Source organism: Nomascus leucogenys, chromosome 11, assembly GCF_006542625.1.
Source record: "Nomascus leucogenys isolate Asia chromosome 11, Asia_NLE_v1, whole genome shotgun sequence".
In the NCBI taxonomy this organism is placed as follows: domain Eukaryota; kingdom Metazoa; phylum Chordata; class Mammalia; order Primates; family Hylobatidae; genus Nomascus; species Nomascus leucogenys.
The window spans coordinates 465,121-486,156 of record NC_044391.1 but is presented as its reverse complement, the minus strand read 5'-3'; the positions used below and the strand labels follow the sequence as shown (position 1 = coordinate 486,156).

The following is a 21,036-nucleotide window of genomic DNA, read 5'->3' as shown; positions in this document are numbered from 1 at the left end:
AAAAGTTTTTAATTGCTATTTCTGAAAACTACATTGGATGCTTTAGAAAGACTCAATAAAGGTGACTTGATTAAAAAAAAATACTCTCTCTCTTTTCACGGGTTCCTAGGGGAAAAAATACTGTCAAAATAAATAGGCAAGATGATTGTGAAAAGACTAGGGAAAATATCTACACAGTTCTTAGACTGCTTTGCAAATGTTTTAAGTTCTTGCATCACCTTAAAGAAGTAAAAAATGAAAATCAGAGAGGTTGTATTATGGATGTAGTTTATCCGAGAAAGAAAAAACTCCCATTGATGGACCTACACTCAAAAAGCCTTCATCCTATATCAGAAGGTATAAGATGAATTGGGATAAATGTACACTTAAATATTTTAAATTAAAAAGTTTAGAGTAGTTGTCATTTTTTAAAAGACTGCCTGGCTTAACTGACTGTGATTAGCCACCACTTTCTGGTCCAGACTGTACCAAGCAAGATAATTTTAATTCTAGTTAAAATTGTGCCAAAATATAATACTCCAATGTCAATGTGACATATTTTGAACTCTGAAAGCGTGAATTTGACACACTTTTAAGATGATAAATAAGCAATTAGTATAATAAAATTCAAACTCCTTTCTCCAGTTTTTCCCCCTACAACACCCTTTTCAACAGGCTGGACTCAGCTTCCCTACTCTCTCTCCTACACTCTGTCTCTTGGCTTAGGCCCTGTCTTTCACCTAGTGATCTCCTCTCAGTCTCTTCCTACACACAATCTACCTACACTTCATGCAACAAATGCCACTTCCTCCCTGAAACTGTCCCTCTTCTTCCTACGAAGTTATCTCTTCCTCCAAAACCCTAACACATTATCAGTACCTTTTATCCCTTTTAATTTGTATGAAAGCTAACTTCTCCATCTCATACTTGGCAGGAAGTGTCTTAACAATGCTATAAATCACCAAATATAGCCACAGCTTTACCCGGTCAGTGCTCAATAAATGCTGTAAGAACAAGGTCATTCTAGGGCTATCACAATAAGTCATTCTGTTGACATTCTAAGAGAGTGATTCTAATTTAGCTTACCATAGTATCTGAAGATAAATGCTGTCAGCATAGTTGAAAACTGGAGCTGCCAAAGAAGCTGCCACCAAGATTAACTGGACTGCTGTATTTACCTAAATAAAAAAAGAAAAAGTTCTAAGTGAATAGTGCCAACTGGATCCTATTTCAAGCTTTCGAGACAAAAGCACAGCCCATCACACTATAACATGACATACCCTCAGCATGCTTGCTGTTCATCTATCTACACTATCCCTGCCCAAGGAGCTTGCATTCACAGGTGAGCACACACAGAAGGGTCAACTTCACTAACTTCACTATCTGTCTGCACAGCTGCCCTTAAGAGCGAGAGTAATGACAACTGTCAGAAAATACCACTACCTTGAATTCTCACAGCAACTCAAAAATGTTACAAAACTGTTTGCCTTTTTATAACTGCCCATTAAAATAGAATATTAACTAAGCTACCTCTTCATGGGTAAAAGGGTAATGAGTTAGGTGACTTGCCTGCAGTCACAGCAGACAACAGAACCAAAGCTGGAACCTAGATTTCCTGGGGCCTTATCCGATGCTCCTTTCTTGCCTACCTGTCAAACCTTGTGAGGTTAGAAAATTAAAAGGCACTCATCTCAGGACAGATGCAGTGGTTCATGCCTGCAATCCCAACACTTTGGGAGGCTGAGGCAGAAGGACTTGAGCCCAGGAGTTTGAAACCAGCTAGTTAAAAACCAGCCAAGCATGGTGGCGTGCACCTGTACTCTCAGCTACTTGGGAGGCTGAGGTGGTAGGATATTTTGAGCCTGGGAAGTCAAGACTGCAGTGAGCTATGATTGCGCCACTGCACTCAAGGCTGGGCGGACAGCGCAAGACACTGTTTCAAAGAAAAAGCACTCATCTCCATAAAAGAACCTCTCTCAAGGAGGAAATGAGTAGGCTTCGCTACGCTAAAAGACAGCACTGGGGAGAAAAGAAAATAAAACAAGAAATACACTGGAGACTCCCTCTATCATCATGAGAAGCATTCCATGGAAGAGTCTGTAAAGTATGAAAAAGCGAGTGAAGCAGACGAGCACCTCTGTTCTATCACCCATGCTGCAGCCAAATGACAAGGACTCTACTTCCTTTAAAAAATAAATAATAGCCGGGCGCAGTGTGGCTCATGCCTGTGATCCCAGCACTTTGGGAGGCCGAGATGGGTGGATCACCTGAGGTCAGGAGTTTGAGACCAGTCTGACCAACATGGTGAAACCCTGTCTCTACTAAAAAATACAAAAAAAATTAGCTGGGTGTGGTGGCGCATGCCTATAATCTCAGCTACTTGGGAGACTGAGGCAGGAGAATCGCTTGAACCCGGGAGGTGGATGTTGCAGTGAGCCAAGATCGCGTCATTGCACTCCAGCCTGGGCAACAAGAGCAAAAATTCATCTTTAAAGTAAAATAAAATAAAATAAAATAAAATATAAATTTTATCCTAAGGACTTCCTATAAGGGTTTAAGGCACTTGTCCCTGTACCTCTTTAAGCCACTTTCCATGTAGTGCTACACTCAAATTGCCATACAATATAAATACAAGTCACTCGAAGCCAAACAAACAAACAAAAAACAACAAAAAAAACCCCAAACCCTATGCATATAGGTAAAAGTCCACCCCAGCGAGTTCTGTATAAAAGCAACCACCCTTCTCTCCCAAAAATGATGGGCATTCTTAACCTGTTAAATCCTTGACATTAAAGATGGGACAAAAGAATGAACTGAGAAAACTTATCAAAGCTACTAGAAAAACAAAGATGGCTTGAGAGGTAGACTGGCACATACTTATTGCCCTGAATGCTAGGGAAAACAGAATGGACAACTAAGAGTAGCAGTTGTTTATCAGTGAACAAAACTTTTTCCTATTTTCCTGTCCCTTTCCACTTAACTATCAATCCTGAAAATGAACAGCCATTTGGTGTTTTTACCACAGGGAAGGAGGGAGTGAAACCACAAGGGACTCTTCATAATCTGTGAGACTCAATCAAGAAGCAATTACAGCCAAGCTTGGTGGCTCACTCCTGTAATTCCAATAATTTGGGAGACCAAGGCAGGAGGATTGCTTGAAGCCAGGAGTTCCATACCAGCCTGGGCAACAAAGTAAGACCTTGTCTCAAAAAAAAAAAAAGGAACAATTACATTTCAATTCCCTTTCCCTAAACAGTGGCCCAATTACCGCATTCAGAGCTTAAACTCTCAGACCACCAACTCAAGGCACAACATGTATAAGGATGATCCAAAAAACACGGAGGACAAAAGAACTGGGTTAAAGTTGCCTGCCTAACGCCACTCTCTGGCCTCTATACTCAATGCATTTAAATTTGCCTCATTTTCAGCTGTTCTTGACTGAGGTTTCTATCCCGTGTAATAAACACTCTCTAGCCTCTACACTCAATGCATTTAAATTTGTCTCATTTTCAGCTGCTCTTGACTGAGGTTTCTATCGCGTATAGTAAACACTCTCTGGCCTCTATACTCAATGCATTTAAATTTGTCTCATTTTCAGCTGTCCTTGACTGAGGTTTCTATCCCGTATAATAAACACTCTCTGGCCTCTACACTCAATGCATTTAAATTTGTCTCATTTTCAGCTGTTCTTGACTGAGGTTTCTATCCCGTGTAATAAACACTCTCTGGCCTCTATACTCAATGCATTTAAATTTGTCTCATTTTCAGCTGTTCTTGACTGAGGTTTCTAGCCGTATAGTAAACACTCTCTGGCCTCTATACTCAATGCATTTAAATTTGTCTCATTTTCAGCTGTTCTTGACTGAGGTTTCTATCCCGTGTAATAAACACTCTCTGGCCTCTACACTCAATGCATTTAAATTTGTCTCATTTTCAGCTGTTCTTAACTGAGGTTTCTATCCCGTGTAATAAACACTCTCTGGCCTCTATACTCAATGCATTTAAATTTGTCTCATTTTCAGCTGTTCTTGACTGAGGTTTCTATCCCATATAATAAAAATTTACAAAGGAATAACTTCAAAGAACATTGCATTCTCTTACCTTGCTGATGAATGTTGGTTTTAACCTAGCAGTGGCATAGCAAGGATTGAAATACTTGGCAAGTGTTCGCTGGCAGAGGACCAAAAAAGATAAAGTAATTAACTTATTGTTTAAAATAGACATTTTTATTTAAAATAGACATTTTGTTATTATACTTAGGTAACAACATAATTTTATAAATCATACATTCAATATATACTGAAAACTGATTTTTAAAAATTTACAGATTTTTCAATTGCTGAAAACTCAAACACAATACCTATCATAAAGTTTGCTTTATAAAATTTTACTAAACTCAGAATTCCCTTATTCACTATTTTCTTTTTTGAATTAAAAAATAAAATGAACAAAACACTGCTCTATTTTCAGTAGACTGGGAGCCAAAAGAGGTTAATATGCTACGCGTATGTGTTCAAATATTTATAGAGCCCATGAATAAATATGCAAACAAACCATCCCATGTTCATACAACTGTGATTTTTAAAACCAATTCTAGATTATCCATGGTAGAGGTTAAATTAGACAATATGGCTTGGACCTATATGAAACACCTTTAAAGAATTTGCTTCTAGGGATAGGGGCTGGCTGGTCTGGGTTTCACGTGCCATCAATTGAAAAGAGGTTGACTTAAAAAAATGTCTTTTTGCTTTTTCCTTAAATCATACATAATGCTAAAAGAATACTTTTTGGAAACAAACTCACTGGTGTTGGAAGAGTTCGGTATCTGACATAAAAAACAGCAGCAATCAACATTACATCTCTCGAAATGATCATGTAAGTAAGTGGAACTGAAAATCAAACATAAAATAATTTTAACTGGGATTCTGAAGAGTACTAATATGCATTATGAATACAATAACATGTCATTCAGCCTACCACAAACTGCTGTTTTCACAAATAGAAATTTTATAATGAACACCTATCGATGGTTTAGGGTCCCCTGTAGCAAACTACTGATTTTTATTTTCTTCTTTAACCCGCCCTCAAAACAAAGTGAAGTACAGACTATGGCTTTGAAGTCTGTATCTGCCTTTCAGTATGCTGATCTCATCTGTTTGTGTTTTTTTCTTGCATGTTTTTAAGCTATTAGTCCGCAGTTATCAGCATCAGCTCTATTCAGCGCTATCTCCTCCTTTGCTACTTCTAAGCTCTGTACATTTGAAAAAAGATCACCATACTCAGAATTACACGGAAAGAGATTATAAAGAGGTGGAGAAGGATGTGGGAGTCCTCAAACTCTTCTGCAATCTCAGGAGCTTTGATTGCTTGTTCTTCATTTTAGACTATTCTCTGAAGAGTAAAATTTGCTGTTATGTGCGACTAGTAGAGAAACAGAATTTTTTTTTTTTTTTTTTGAGACAGAGCCTTGCTTTGTTGCCCAGGCTGGAGTGCAGTGGCACGGTAACGGCTCACTGCAGCCTTGACCTCCTGGGCTCAATGCAATCCTCCCACTTCACCCTCCCAAGTAGCTGGGAACACAGATGCATGCCACCATGCCTAATTTTTCTATTTTTGTAGAGAAGGGATTTCACCATGTTGTCCCGGCTGGTCTAAAACTCCTGAGCTCAAGCGATCTGCCTGCCTCAGCCTCCCAAAATGCTGGGATTACATGCATGAGCCACTGTGCCCAGCATGAAATATTTTATACTTATCCAGCCAGTTCCTTCCCAGGGATTGCTGTTTTTCTCCTTGCCCATTCAATGAATGCAACTTGTCAACAGTTTTGTCATCACTCCTCAGATTTTACACCATGTTCCCAGAGCCATAGCCAATAGAAGGATATTTTAAAATAAATACCCAAGGAACCCCTATTTCCTTACTGAATGGGAATGAGATGGCAGAGAACTTGCTTCACTTTATATCCTTCTGCACTACAGAAAGTTTTTAACTGTGAACATATCTTTTATAAGAAAAAAAATTATTTTTAAAAAGGGGGGAAAAAAAACCTGAGTTCAAACACTCGGTTCAAACACTATTCAAACTATTTCAAATAAATAAAGATAAAAATAAAAAGGATCATGAACATCTCTTCCAAAATACTTTCAAACAAATCTTTTATGAATTATTGGAGGCTGTACTTATGGTCCTCTCCAGTTTTGACATTCAATTGGCTCTTCAATTTGAAGAAAATCTCTAATTACAGATTTAAAATTTAAATCTCTGCTGGTTATAGCTATGACATACATGTTGATCCTTGGCCTAGTCCTTGATGGATAATACAATTCCAAAGAAAAAATGCTTATCCACTCAAGTCACGGCATTTGGAGCAAACAAGATATGGCTATACGAGCCAAGCATGAAAAGAGTAAGTCATAATTTTTAGGAACATTTTTGTACCAGTAAAACAAACTTTTCTGTAGCAATCATTAGCTGGCAAGATCTAACAACAATCACACTTTTAAAATGCAGCAAACCTGCGTGGTGGCTCATGTCTGTAATCCCAGCACCTTGGGAGGCTGAGGCAGGCAGATCACCTGAGGTCAGGAGTTCCAAGACCAGCCTGACCAACATGGAGAAACCCCAGCTCTACTAAAAATACAAAATTAGCCAGGTGTGGTGGCATGCCTGTAATCCCAGCTACTCAGGAGGCTGAGGCAGGAGAATCGCTTGAACCCAGGAGGTGGAGGCTGCAGCAAGCCAAGATCGTGCCATTGCACTCCAGCCTGGGCAACAAAAGCGAAACTCTGTCTTAAAAAAAAAAAAGGCAGCAAATCCATGCAAATTAAAATCTATGTATAGCATGCATGGAAGAACATGCAAGACTGCATTTAACCAGGAATGTAGGCCTATGGAATTCAGTCTATGGGGCAGCATGTTAGGTTCCAACTCAACAGTGTGACATAACAATTAGCATCTCTGGACTCAGTTTACCATCTGTAACCATCTGGTAGGGGAAAGAGCTATTAAAAAAAAAAAAATCAAGGGTTCCCCAAACTGACTGCCCATCCAAAAGTCACATTGAGAGAGCTCAGTAAAAGCCCAGATGAAAGCTCTCCTCTGGGTGACTCCTATGCACAGCAAGGCTAGAATATTTCTGTACCAGGTGGTCTCCAAGGCCGCAGCCAACTGAAGGATATGGGCTCCTACTGTGGTTAAAAAATGTTATCCAATTTCCTAGCTTTCTCTCTTGGCCTCCTCTTCTCTTCTAGAGTTAAAGCAGCTTTCATTTTGCCTACTAGAGTAAGAAAGTGACGGGTAGGACAGTGTAAAATGTGTCAAGGATTTCTCCAGGTTTTTCTCCCACTTGCTAACTCTGAAACATGTGTAATATTTGCAACGATATTTCCAGTGTCTGTAAGTAAAATTTTATTAGAACACTTTCATACTCACTAATTTAAATATTTTCTGTGGCTGCTTTCACACTACAACAGCAGAGCTGAGTAGCTGTAACAGAGATCATAAAGGCCACAAAGCCAGACATCATGGACAAGTTTTATTAGCATTAAAGGGAAATAGTTCATAAAATTGTTTACATATTAAAAATGGTTAACATCAACACCATAGGTTTTTACACTGAAAACGGTAAACTTAACAGAATAGTCTAGAAATTGACTTAAACCGGAAATAAGAATTTGCCATATGGTAAACCAGAAACAATAATACAAAAATGTGGCAGAACAAATACACACAGATCTAAGTTCAGTGGACATAAATCTAAGTAGAAATTAACTTGGATTTGCCTTCCACTCTCTAATCAACATATAAGCCAAAGAATTTGTTTTCATCCTTCTCCCCCTCCCATAAAAAGACCAAAAAGAATAGCAGAATGATTTATTAGTCTAGCGAAGGAAGAAAGCAAAAAAATTTCTTGATCTCCAATCCTGCAGAAGATATTTCTTACTCTTAGAGAAACAAAGCTATTAAAATGAAGGTAGATGTGACTTTTAAAAAATGCAGCATAAAAGTAGGAACATGCAAGACTGCATATATGCATCATTCTGCTTTCCAAAACTCTCCGAAAATGACAGTAAAGAAATGAAAGGATATAAAAACACAAAGAGAATGAGTAGAGGAGAAAGATTTCAAAGTTTTAACCAGGCTTATTAGTAATAAGGTGGGAAGAGCCGAAACCTAAGTCCTTTAGAAAGGCATTCCCCACAAGAAGCAACTCCACAAGAGAAACACAGGAAGTCCATACAAAGAGCAGTTAGATCCCCACCCCAAGCCTTCCCTAACACCTTACTGCTAGGGCTGTGGCTCCCTGTGGCTAAGAGTGATATTTACATTTTTTAATGATTGGGGGAAAAAAAGTCAGAAGACCAGTATTTCAAGACACATGAAAATGCTATGAAATTCAATTTCCAGGCTGGGCGGGGTGGCTCATGCCTGTAATCCCAGCACTTTGGGAAGCTGAGGCAGGCAGATCACTTGTGGCCAAGAGTTCGAGACCAGCCTGGCCAACATGGCAAAACCCCATCTTTACTAAAAATACAAAAATTAGCTGGGCGTGGTGGTGCATGCCTGTAATCCCAGCTACTCAGGAGGCTGAAGCACGAGAATCACTTCTTGAAAGTTATTGGGAGGCAGAGGTTGCAGTGAGCTAAGACTGTGCCACTGCATTCCAGCCTAGGTGACAGTGTGAGACCCTGTCTAAAAAACAAACAAAAAACAAAAACAAACAAAAAACCAGGCATGGTGGCCCACGCCTGTAATCCCAGCACTTTGGGAGGCCGAGGCAGGTGGATCACCTGAGGTCAGGAGTTCGAGACCAGCCTGGTCAACATGGTAAAACCCTGTCTCTACTAAAAATACAAAAAGTTAGGCAGGCATGGTGGTGGGTGGCTGTAATCCCAGCTACTCGGGAGGCTGAAGCAGGAGAATCACTTGAACCCGGGAGGCGGGGGTTGCAGTGTGCCGAGATAGCGCCATTGCACACCAGCCTAGGCGACAAGAGAGAAACTCTGTCTCAAAAAAAAAAAAAAAAAAAAAACTTCAATTTCCAGTGTCTATAAAGTAAAATTTTATTGGAATACATTCACATTCACTCACCTATATATTTTCTATGGCTGCTTTCACACTACAATAGCAAAGCTGAGTGGTTGTGACAGAGATCATATTACCCACAAAGCAGGAAATAGTTACTATCTGGCCCTTTGCAGGAAAACTTACCAACCCCCACTGCACGTTACTCTCTGAACCAAGGGGCACTGGAGTGCAGTAGGGATCAAGCAAAGGTCTACATACCGAACACTGAGATCCCAGCCTCCTCCCACAGCTTAGCTCCCAAAACCCTGGTGGGAAGGCATTTATACTTCCCAAGCAGCAGATGGAGAGCTGGGATCTACAGAATAGGCTTAAAGATACTGAGAATTCAGGCCCTGCACCCCAGTGCCTACGGAGCTCCCAATGAACTTTTCATGCCTCATTCAAATATAAGTTAGCAGCCAAGGATAACCATACATTTCAATAAAGTCTCCATCACAAAAGAGAGGCCAAAACAAACAAAAAATAGAATCTGAAGGAAACAGACCCAATATAGAGGTTTTTAAATAAACAAATACAAGCATACCTCAGAGATATTGACGGCTCTGCTCCAGACCACCGCAACAAAGCTAATACTGCAGTAAAGTGAGTTGCATGAATTTGTCAGCTTCCCAGTGCATATGAAAGTTATGTCTACACTATAATCCATTTTGTGTCGGCAGTAGCACTGTCTAAACATATATATATACACACACAAACACACGCACCACATGCTGACAATCATCTGAGTCTTTAATGAGTCATAATCTTTTTGCTAGTAGAGGCTCTTACCTCAATGTTGACAGTTGCTGACTGACCAGAGTGGTGGTTGCTGAAGGCTGGGGTGGCTGTGGCAATTTCTTAAAATAAGACAACAATCAAGTTTGCCACATAAATTGACTCTGCCTTTCACAAAAGATTTCTCTGTACCATGCAATGCTATTTGATAGCATTTTACCCACCGAAGAACTTCCTTCAAAATTGAAGTTAATTCTCTCAAGCCCCTCAGCGGCCTTATCCACTAAGTCTGTGTAATATTTTAAATCCTCTGTTGTCATTTCAACAGTGTTCACAACATCTTCATCAGGAGTATATTTCCTCTCTAGAAACCTCTTTAAGAAGCAACTCAGGTAATTTTTATCAGGAGATTGCAGCAATTCACTCACATCCTCAGGCTCCACTTCTAATTCTAGCTATCTTGCTATTTCTACCACATCTGCAGTGACTTCTCCACTAGTCTTGAATCCCTCAAATCATCCATGTGGGTTGGAATCAACTTCTTCCAAAAATCCAGTTAATGGTGATATTTTGACTTTCTCCCATGAATCACCAATATTCTTAATGGCATCTAGAATGGTGAATCCTTTCTAGAAGGTTTTCAATTTACTTTGCCCAGATCCATCAGAGGAATCACTATCTATGTAACCTATAGCCTTGGGGAATGTATTTCTTAAATAGTAAGACTTGAAAGTCAAAATGACAAGGACTGAAGAATGGATGTGTTAGTAGGTATGAAAACAACATTAATTTTCTTGTGTATCTTCATCAGAGCTCTTGGGTGACCAGATGTGTTGTCGATGAGCAGTAACATTTTTAAAGGAATCTTTTTTCTGAGCAGTAGGTCTGTCTCAATGTAGGCTTAAAATATTCAGTACCTCATGTTGTAAACAGATGTGCTGTCATTCATGCTTTGCTATTCCATTTCTAGAGCACAGGCAGAGTAGATTTAGCATAATGCTTAAGAGCCCTACAATTTTCAGGACCCTTAAGCATTATGTTGAAACTTAAACTCATTGGCTTCATTGGCCTCTAGCAAGAGAATCAGCCTGTTCTTTCAAGCCCATGCACTGACCTCTCTCTAGCTATGAAAGCTTTAGAGGGCATCTTCTTCCAATAGAAGGGTGTTTTGTCTCCATTGAAAATCTGTTGTTTAGTGTAGCCACCCTTATCATTAGCTAGATTTTCTGGATAACTTGCTGCAGCTTCCCCACTAGTGCCTGCTGCTTCACCTTGCACTTCCATGTTATGGAGACAGCTTTTTTCCTTAAACTGCACAAAGCAAGGTTAGCTAGCTTCCAACTTTTCTTCTACAACTTCTTCACCTCTCTGTGCCTTCACAGCATGGAAGAGACTTAGGGCCTTCATCTATTATAGATTAGGCTTTGGCTTAAAGGAATGTTTTGGCTGACTTGATCTTCTATTCAGACTTTCTTTCCATAAGCAATAAGGCTGTTTTGCTTACTTAACATTTGTGTGTTCACTGGAGTAACAATTTTAATTTCCTTCAAGAATTTTTCCTATGCATTCACAACTTGGCTAGCTATTTGACACAACAGGCCTAGCCTTCAGCCTCTCTCAGCTTTCGAAATGCCCTCCTCACTAAGCTTAATAATTTCTAGCTTTTGATTGAAAGTGAGAGACATGTAACTTCTTCCTTTCACATTGCAGGGTTATTAATTGGTCTAATTTCAATATTATTGTGTCTCAGGGAATAGGGACGCCTGAGGAGAGGGAGAGTGACAGGGACCCACAGATTGGTGGAGCAGTCAGAACATACACAACATTAATTAAGTTCACTCTTGATTAATAGGATTTTGGAAGAAGTTGATTCCAACCCTCATGGATGACTCTGACGGGTTCACTGCATCCCAAAGCAATTAGACAGTAACATCAGAGTTTGCTGATCACAGATCACCATAACAGATTTAATAATGACAAAGTCTGGAATATTGGCAGAATTATTATAACGTGACACAGAGACCAGGTGCTGCGGCTCATGCCTGTAATCCCAGCACTCTGAAAGGCTGAAGTGGGAGGATCACTTAAGCCCAGGAGTTCAAGAGCAGCTTGGGCAACACAGGCAGACCCCATCGCTATAAAAAAATTTAAAACTTAGCTGGGTGTGTGGTGGTGTACATCTGTAGTCTCAGCTACTCAAGAAGTGGAGGCAAGAGGATCCCTTGAGCCCAAGAGGTCAAGGCCACAGTGAGGCATAATTACACCACTGCATTCCAGCCTGGGTGACAGAGCGAGACCCTATCTCAGGAAAAAAAAAAAAAATGTGACAGAGAGGCAAAATGAGCACATATGTTAGAAAAATGGTGCTGACAGACTTGTGGACATAGGGTTGCCAAACCTTGAATTTGTAAAAAATGTCACTTTGCAAAGTACAATAAAGTGAAATGCAATAAAAATGAGGTATGCGCATGTATTTATAGATATCCTGAATGACATTCATCCACGATATAAGAACTTTTTTTTTTTAATGAAGACAAAGAACATGAGCTCTTGAAAATTCAAAATGAGAGCCAAAAAATGTCAACAGAAGGGGGGGAATGGTAATGTTGGGGGAATCTTTCAGAAGAAAAAAAAAAAAGACAAAGATTTTTAAACGAAAATCTGAAAGATAAGAAGAGAATTAATCCATGAAGCTCAGTTATGATGGGGTGACAGTAGCTAAAGCCCAGAGCCCTCGAGGTTGGGCTCTGATAAACCACCTCCTAACTTGCAGCTAGGATCTGAAAGACTACTCCCACAGGGTTGGGAGAAAAGATGGGCCAAAGTAAAACAGGACTCCCAGGAATGTCTCATCACCTGGTGGTCCCAGACTGTTAGCATTCCTAGACACCTGATAGAACAAAAAAATCTTCTCTGGTGAGTAATGCCTTGTTCATAAGAATCAAATATTCCTCCAAATTATTTTTCAAAGAATGTATCTAAACAGAAAAAAATAACAAACAATTAAAATACCATGAATAAGAATCAACAGAAACAGTGAACAAATGAAAGAGACTACCAAAAGATGTAAGATTTTTGAATCATCAGAGTCTATAAAACAACTAAGCTTAGCATGTTCAAGGGGATAAAAGTCAATATTGAAAACTTCAGCACGGAACTAAAAACCATAAAAGATGACTTAGCAAGTCCAAAAAAGAATAAAATAGAAGTTCTATAGTTAGAGAATACAATAGAAGTAAGATTAAATAGATTTGGTACAGCTACAGAGACAGTAATGAAATGAAAAATAGTAAACCCATTAGTACAGCCAGAATGGAGCTCAAAAAGATAAAATGAGCTAACACAGAAAAAACCCACTGAGATGTAATGGATACGGGGAGAACGTCTAACACAGGTATACTGTAGCCCCAAAAGAAAAAAAGAATACACAACAACAACATTTAAAGAGATTGTGGCTGAGAATTTTCTAGCACTGACTTCACGATATAATCCACAGAGTGAAAAGTCCAATAAATTCCAAGCAGAATAAAAAAGAAACTTGTAACAAGAAATATTATTGTGAAAATGAGAAAAACAAAAGACAAAGAAAATCTTAAAAATAGCCACAAGAAAGCAAAATTGCCTTCAAAAAAAGCAATACGGCCGGGTGCAGTGGCTCTTGCCTGTAATCAGAGTGCTTTGGAAGGCCAAGGTGGGTGGATTTCTTGAGCTCAAAAGTTCAAGACCAGCTTGGGCAACAGGCGAAAACTCCATCTCTAAAAACCATATAAAAATGAGATGGGCATGGTGGCACACACCTGTAGTCCCAGCTACTCAGAAGGCTGAGGTAGGAGGACTGCTTGAGCCCAGGAGGCAGAGAATGCAGTAAGCCGAGATCATACCACTGCACTCCAGCCTGGGGGAGAGAGCAAGACCCTGTCTTGAAAAAAAAAAAAAAAGCAATGGATTAACAGCTGATTTCTTACTATCAACAATGGAAGGAGACAACTGAGCAATACCTTAAACACGCTAAGAAAAACTAATACCAATCTGGAATTCTATACATAACAAAAATATTCTTCAAGAATAAAGGCAAAATAAAAACATTTTCAGAGAAAAAGAATTTACCAGTACACCTACATTAAAAAGAATTCCAAAAGAACATACTTCAGACAAAAGGAAAATTATCTCAGATGGGAGGTCTGAAATACATCAAACAAGACAGACTAGCAAAAAGTAATAAATATGAAGATAAATTTAAATGAACATTGTATAAACAATATCTGTGAGTTTAAGAAATATATAAAAGTATGACAACAGTAACCTAAGCTGAGAGAAATAATTGGAATTCAAGAATTCTAAGGTGCCTTCCACGCCCAGAATGAGTACAGAATTATTAAGATCATATTTTTATAAAGATAAATGTTTTAATTTGGAGGAAAACTGAATGGAAACTGTGTAAAACTTTCAAACTAGTAGAGTGAAAGAAAATATAATTTAAAAATACTAAAAAGGACAAAACATATGTGCCAAATAAAATACTTCAAGTAAAATAAAAGACTGAATGACACATCTATCAATCACAATAAATATTAATGGGTTAAATGCTTCTGTTAAAAGACTATATGGGTTAAGAAAAACTGGGTTTTATTTAAAATATGTTATTTACATATATTTACATAAATATATGTTATTTACAAGTGATATCTAAAGAGATGCAGAAATGTAGAAGGTAAAACATTTATCATGCAAACACTATCAAAAGCAAGCCAGTAGAGCTTCAGAGTCCACAAAATATATTTTAAGTTAAAAATCATTACTAGAGCTATAGAGGGTCACTTCATAACAAAACATTCAATTCACCAAGAAGACATAACAATTCTAATTCATATTCACTTTAACAACATAACTTCAAGACATACAAAGCAGGCCGGGTGCAGAGGCTCACACCCGTAACCTCAGCACTTTGGGAGGCTGAGGCGGGCAGATCACTTGAGGTCTGGGGTTCAAGACCAGCCTGGCCAACATGGTGAAACCCCGTCTCTACTAAAAATACAAAAATTAGCAGGGCATGGTGGCACACACCTGTAATTTCAGCTAGTCAGTAGGCTAAGGCAGGAGAATCGCTTGGACCCAGGTGGCGGAGGCTGCAGTGAGCCGAGAAGGTGCAATTGGACTCCAGCCTGGGAGACAGACTGAGACTCCGTCTCAAAAAAAAAAAAAAAAAAAAGATACAAAACAAAATCACAACTACAGAGACAAATACTAGAGAACTAGACACACAGCAGGAAACTCTAACTGCCGAACAAACCAAAAGCAAAAGAACATTCAGTGAAGAAACAGAAGACTTAAAAAGCAGGATTAAAAACTTGATCTAATAGACCTATGAAGAACATCATACCCAAGAACTGTAGAATATACATTCATTTCAATTCATTTCAAGTATTCATGGAATATTTATAAAATCTGATAGTAGTGGGCTGAAAGGCTGAAATCACAGAGCATGTTCTCTGAACACAAGGTTATTATGACTGAAATTGTAACAAAAAGATAACTAAAAAAATCCCCACAAAAATGGCAACAAATTAAGATATATTTATTTTTAACTTAACAGGTCAATGAAAGAATAATAATGGAAATAGGAAAATATTGTATACTGGACAATGACACACTAAAACCAACATAGGAGATGCAATGAAAGTGATACTTAGAGGAACATATACAGTCTTTTATGCAATCTTTAGAAAAGAAAAGCTGAAAAACAAGTTAGGTATCCACATATAGCTGCACTGCTCAAAATATACACTGGACTTTGAAGGTGTATAGGAAAAAAATTCTCATTAATTTATTGATTACATGTTAAAATGACAATATTTTTGATATACTGGATTACATAAAATATATCAATTTTCATGTTTCCTTTTTTAAAAAAAGCAACTAAAAATTTTTAATTACATAAGAATCTCCATTTTATTTCTAGACAGAATTGATCTGAAGAATTTAGAGCCAGGCATGGTGGCTCACACCTGTAATCCCAGCACTTTGAGAGGCAGAGGCACCTGAGGTCAGGATCACTTCAGGATCACCTGAGGTCAGGAGTTTGAGGCCACCCTGGCCAACATGATGAAACCCCATCTCTACTAAAAATACAAAAAAACTAGCCAAGTATGGTGGCACACGCCTGTAATCCTAGCTACTCAGGTGGCTGAGGCAGGAGAACTGCATGAACCCAGGAGGCAGAGGTTGCAGTGAGCTGAGATCATGCCACTGCACTCAAAAAAATAATTTAGAAAAAGAACAGCAAACAAAACCTGAAGAAGAGAAAAATAAAATAGCAAGATTTAATGAAGCAGTAAACAACAGATCAGAGAGGCCTGACAAAACCCAAAGCTGGTTCTTTGAAAAGATTCATAAAACTGACAAATCTCTGGCAAAAAAGATGAAAAAAAAAAAAAAAGGGACAAAAAATAATCAAGAGGAAAAGAAGGACATTACTACATATCCTACAGACATCAAAAGGTTAATGAGAGCTATTCTGGGCACACTGCCTATGGGGTAGCCCCGCTCCACAAGGAGTAGTAAGTAAATAAATAAATAAAGTTAATGAGAATACCATAAATACTGTATGATAAATTTTTTATAATGTAGATCAAATGGACAAATTCCTAGAAAAACATCACAACTTAAAAACTGGTCAAAAGATGTAATATGGAGTGAGTTGGTTGAAGGTTTAAAAAAAAAAAAAAAAAAAAGATGTACTTTAAACCTGAATCATCCCGTAACAATTAAGAAAATAAATTACCTATTTTAAAACTCTGCCCTAAAGAAAACTCCAGGCCTCAATGGCTTTAACAAATTCTACCAAACATTTAAGTAGAAATATTCATAATCAAACATCTTCCAAGAACGGAAGAAAAAAAAAGTCCCCAGTTCGTTTTATGAGGCTAGTTATAAATTTAATATGAAAACCTAACAAGAATATATGAAGAATTCCAAGCCAATCTCATGAATTAAAATTTGAAATCTTCCACAAAATATTAGCAAGCCAAATCCAGCCATCTCTTCATAATATATCATGGCAATGTTGGATTTATACCAGGAATTGCAGCTTGTTTTAACATTAGAACTAATATTGCATTAATATGTGTAATTCACCACACATGAACAGCTAAAGGGAAAAATGATATGACCATAGTAATACACAAAAGGAGTTTGATAAAATTTAACATCCAGGCCAGGGGTGGTGGATTATGCCTATAATCCCAGAACTTTGGGAGGCCAAGAGTTCAAGATCAGCACGAGCAACATAGCAAAACCGCATCTCCACAAAAAACACAAAAAAATTCGGTACTCAGTTGTGAGAAAAACTCTTAAACTCCCAACAGAAGTGAACTTCTTAACTTGAAAAAGGATACTTACAAAAACCAACAGCAAACATCATCTTTAATAGTGAAACACTAAAGGCTTTTCCATGAGATTGGGAATAAGACATTGACACCACTCCTTGCCAACACTGTACAACTCAGTGCAGTAAGGCAAGTAAAAGAAACAAAAGGTCAAAGGACTGGAAAAGAAGAAATACATTGCCATTAATTACATACAAGACATAAATGAGCATGTAAAAAATCCAAGCGAATTTACATGTACATTGTTAGAATACGAGTTAGCAAGTTTCGCTACACACAACAATCAACATTAGAAATACTACTGATTTTTTCATATCAACATGGAGTTATTAGAAAATAAAATTTTTTCTTTTTTTTTTTTTTGAGGACAGAGTCTCATTCCATCACTTGGGCTGGAGTGCAGTGGTATAATCTCAGCTCATTGCAACCTCTGCCTCCTAAGTTCAAGACATTCTCGTGCCTCAGCCTCCTGAGTAGCTGGGATTACAGGCACGTGCCACCACATATGGCTAATTTTTGTATTTTTAGTAGACAGGGTTTCGCCATGCTGGCCAGGCTACTCTTGAACTCCTGATCTCAAGTGATCCGCCCACCTCAGCCCCGCAAAGTGCTGTGATTACAGGGGTAAGCCATTGTGCCCGGCCAGAAAATGAAATTTAAAAGCTACCATTTATAAAAGCACCAAGAACTATCATGTACTTAGGAATAAGTCTAACAAAAGTGTTTATTATCTTTCTGGAGAGAACTATGAAACTTTGAGAGATATTAAAGCAGACCTCAACAGAGTAGATACTGGACTGGAAGACTTAAAATTGTAAAGATGCAAATTCCTCCAAACAGATCATAAGTTCATTGCAATCCCAATCAAAATCCGAACAGATTTTTCTCTGGAAAATTGCTGATTCTCAGAAAAGTTGATTCTAAAATTTATAACAAATGGAAATAAATGGAAAGGGCTAAGAATGTCCAAAGTGGAAGGACTCGCTCTACTGGATAGCAAGACTTTTAGCAAAGCAATAAGAAGAATGCCACTGATGCAAAGACAGACAAATCAATGGGGAAGAAAACAACTTAGAAATTACCTTGCACTGAGTCTGAAAAATACAAATTTTTCTATAAAAAGTGCTGGGATAACTGGGTAGCCATATAAGCATTAGAAAATGAATTAAGAGAGATAACTTTTTAAAGAAAACATCAATTAGGAATCACATTTTCTTAAAATCCTAAAAGCTTTCCAATACAAAACACAATCACATGTAAAGGAAAAGGTATCTGAATAAGAGACTGCTCCGTAGCAAGTTGAAATCTCCAAGTCTATGGAAGAGGGTCTTCACAATTCTGAATTAAAATCATCTGCAATTTAAAAATTATGTATCCAGCCTAGGCAACGTGGTAAAAGCCTGTCTCTACAAAAAGTACAAATATTAGCCAGGCATGGTGGTGCACGTGGTAGTAGGTTCTTGGGAGGCTGACGTCTGAGGACTGCTTGAGCTGGGAGGTTAAGGCTGCAATGAGCTAAGATTGCGCCACTGCACTCCAGTCTGGGTCACAGAGTGAGACCCTGTCTCAAAAAGAAAAAAAAAAGATAAAAGACAAAAAAAAGTAATGCCTACTTCAACTGTCAATCATGTATGGAAGACAAAATAGAGACATTGAGATGTCTAAGACCTCTAAAAATCTGGCTGCCACACTCCATCCTTCTACAGAAAACAACTGGAGAAAAGGAGTAACTTAATGCAAAGGAAGACACGGGAGCCTGGAAAAACAGACTCAACACTGAAGAAAGAAAATGGAAACTCTAAGACTGCCAATAAAGGGAAGTCTCAGCTTGGAAAGCAACCTACACCAATCATATAAGTAAAACTAACAGCAACATTACCCATAATTCCAAAAAACCTGGAAACAATTTCTATGTTCAATAGCAAAATGACTGGCCAACCTTTGTAAAATACTACATCAAAATACAATGTAACTTTGAAAAAATGGGAGGGGCCAAGCAAGGTGATTCAAGCCTGTAATCCCATCGCTTTGGGAGGCCAAGGTGGGAGGATCGCTTGAGCCCAGAAGTTCGAGACCAGCCTAGGCAAGAAAACTCACATGCACACACCGCCCCCACACACACTGCCATTCCCCAATCACATACACACCTCAATTCTAACTTTCAAAGAAGCACATAAAAGTAAACATTAGTCCAATTTATTTTTTATTTTGGTATGAGAACTTAGAAGACTAAAAATAAGAAAGAAAAATAATTTCCAGTTGGAGGAGACTAGACTGAAACGCCACTATACTTCTACCAAGTGTCAATAATAACATGATACCGAGGGACCATGTGGCAGCTTCTTTGTTCTCAGATATAATTTCTTTCTTTCTTCCTTTTTTTTTTCCTTTTCCTAAACCTCAAAAATGCAAACTCTTAGACTGACAGTGAAGGGAAGTCCCAGTGTGATCAGATATGATTCCTAGCTCTTGGGAAAAAAACAGTTTAACTTGGTCTGAGGGAGAAAAGCTGAGAAATACAACTGAAGAAGAAATTGAACAATCAGAAAAGCACATGCAAAATACAAAGCAAAAAAATAATGAAATCTTATCAGAAAAAGTATTCATATAATGTACAAACTATATGTATGATTTAAAAATTGCATAATAGGGTCTCCATAATGTGAAATTTTATAGACATCTTCAGGATTTCAGAGTTCTCACTTATGATTAAACGATATTAATAAAGATAATAAACGTAGGAAAATTAAATTGCTTTCAAAAAGCTAGGCACTAAAAATATATAATGTATCACCAAAAAATTTCAGAGTAATATGAATTGGCACTGTGAAATATTTGTTCGATTTTAATTTTAAACAATCTTACTAGGAAAGCAACTGATTTTACTAGTAAAACAAGGACATAAATTCTAAAATCCACAAGTAGTTTGACAAAACAGTTGAACAGTTTAAAATTAGGGAAACAGTTTAAAGTTGAAAACTATATTTTTGGAACAAAAATCATTTGTCTCTCAAGAGAAATCCTAAGCTGACTAATGTCATTCTTCCCTGTGCTATTCAAAAGTACGCATGACGCGTTCTTACCTGGAATAAGATCTGCATAGGTCAAGCTAACATATAAGATACTGATAAGTATTTTATCAGCAAGTGGATCAAGAGCACTTCCCAAAGCTGATTTTTGATTGGCCCAGTTTCGAGCAATAAATCCATCCAACTGAAAATAGAAGTTTTTTTTTATATATATAAATGTCATAACAGGAACAGAGTAGATATTCTGAAGCTTAAGATATACCAGAATAACAATTATACTCTCATAAAATGTTAACAAAATCTCTTCTGTTTCTTACCCCCAAACATTCTCACTGTTTCGCTGGTATACATTTCGCTTTTAAATTAGCAACTGGTCTTAAAATAAATGCACATTTATTTTCTTTCCCCCTCAAGGCCTTCTGGTTATTTCTCAGTATTTTCACAAGGCCCCTTTGTGGGATGAACCCAAACACACATTTAGAGATACAGTTAGTGATGTATTTAGAGCTACAAAGAACCCAAAGAAAACTCAAAGCATGAATGGCAGAGCCTGGACTAGGATAATATAATCCAACGCTGTTAAAACTTACCATTTTTCTGTTTTTCAACTCATTTTGCTCAATACCACTGTTTATTCCATATTCTCACTGTATCTGCATTACCTACATTTGAGTAGAAAACTCAATCCTCTCAACCTGGCCTAGTTAAAATTCTGATACTTAAATTATTTATTTTTATATCATTGTGATTAAAAATAAACTATATTTAAAGCATAAGTCACATCTAGTTGCTAGCGGGCCAAATGGGGCCTGCAAGCTGGTTCTGTTTGACCTATCAGAGTT

The 21,036-nt window shown here is 37.9% G+C and overlaps 1 protein-coding gene across 3 annotated transcripts in view; it reads right to left on the bottom strand.

The window, feature by feature from the left end:
* Window positions 1-21,036, bottom strand: part of CRLS1 (cardiolipin synthase 1) — a 33,882-nt gene that overhangs the window by 4,325 nt on the left and 8,521 nt on the right. For all 3 annotated transcript variants that reach the window (XM_030821956.1, XM_012510451.2, XM_030821955.1), the window contains exons 3-6: window positions 20,249-20,378; window positions 4,783-4,868; window positions 4,081-4,149; window positions 1,066-1,157 (exon numbers count right to left, since the gene is read on the bottom strand). In XM_030821956.1, coding sequence (XP_030677816.1) covers window positions 1,066-1,157; window positions 4,081-4,149; window positions 4,783-4,868; window positions 20,249-20,378 — 377 coding nt within the window. The remainder of the gene's footprint in view (window positions 1-1,065; window positions 1,158-4,080; window positions 4,150-4,782; window positions 4,869-20,248; window positions 20,379-21,036) is intronic.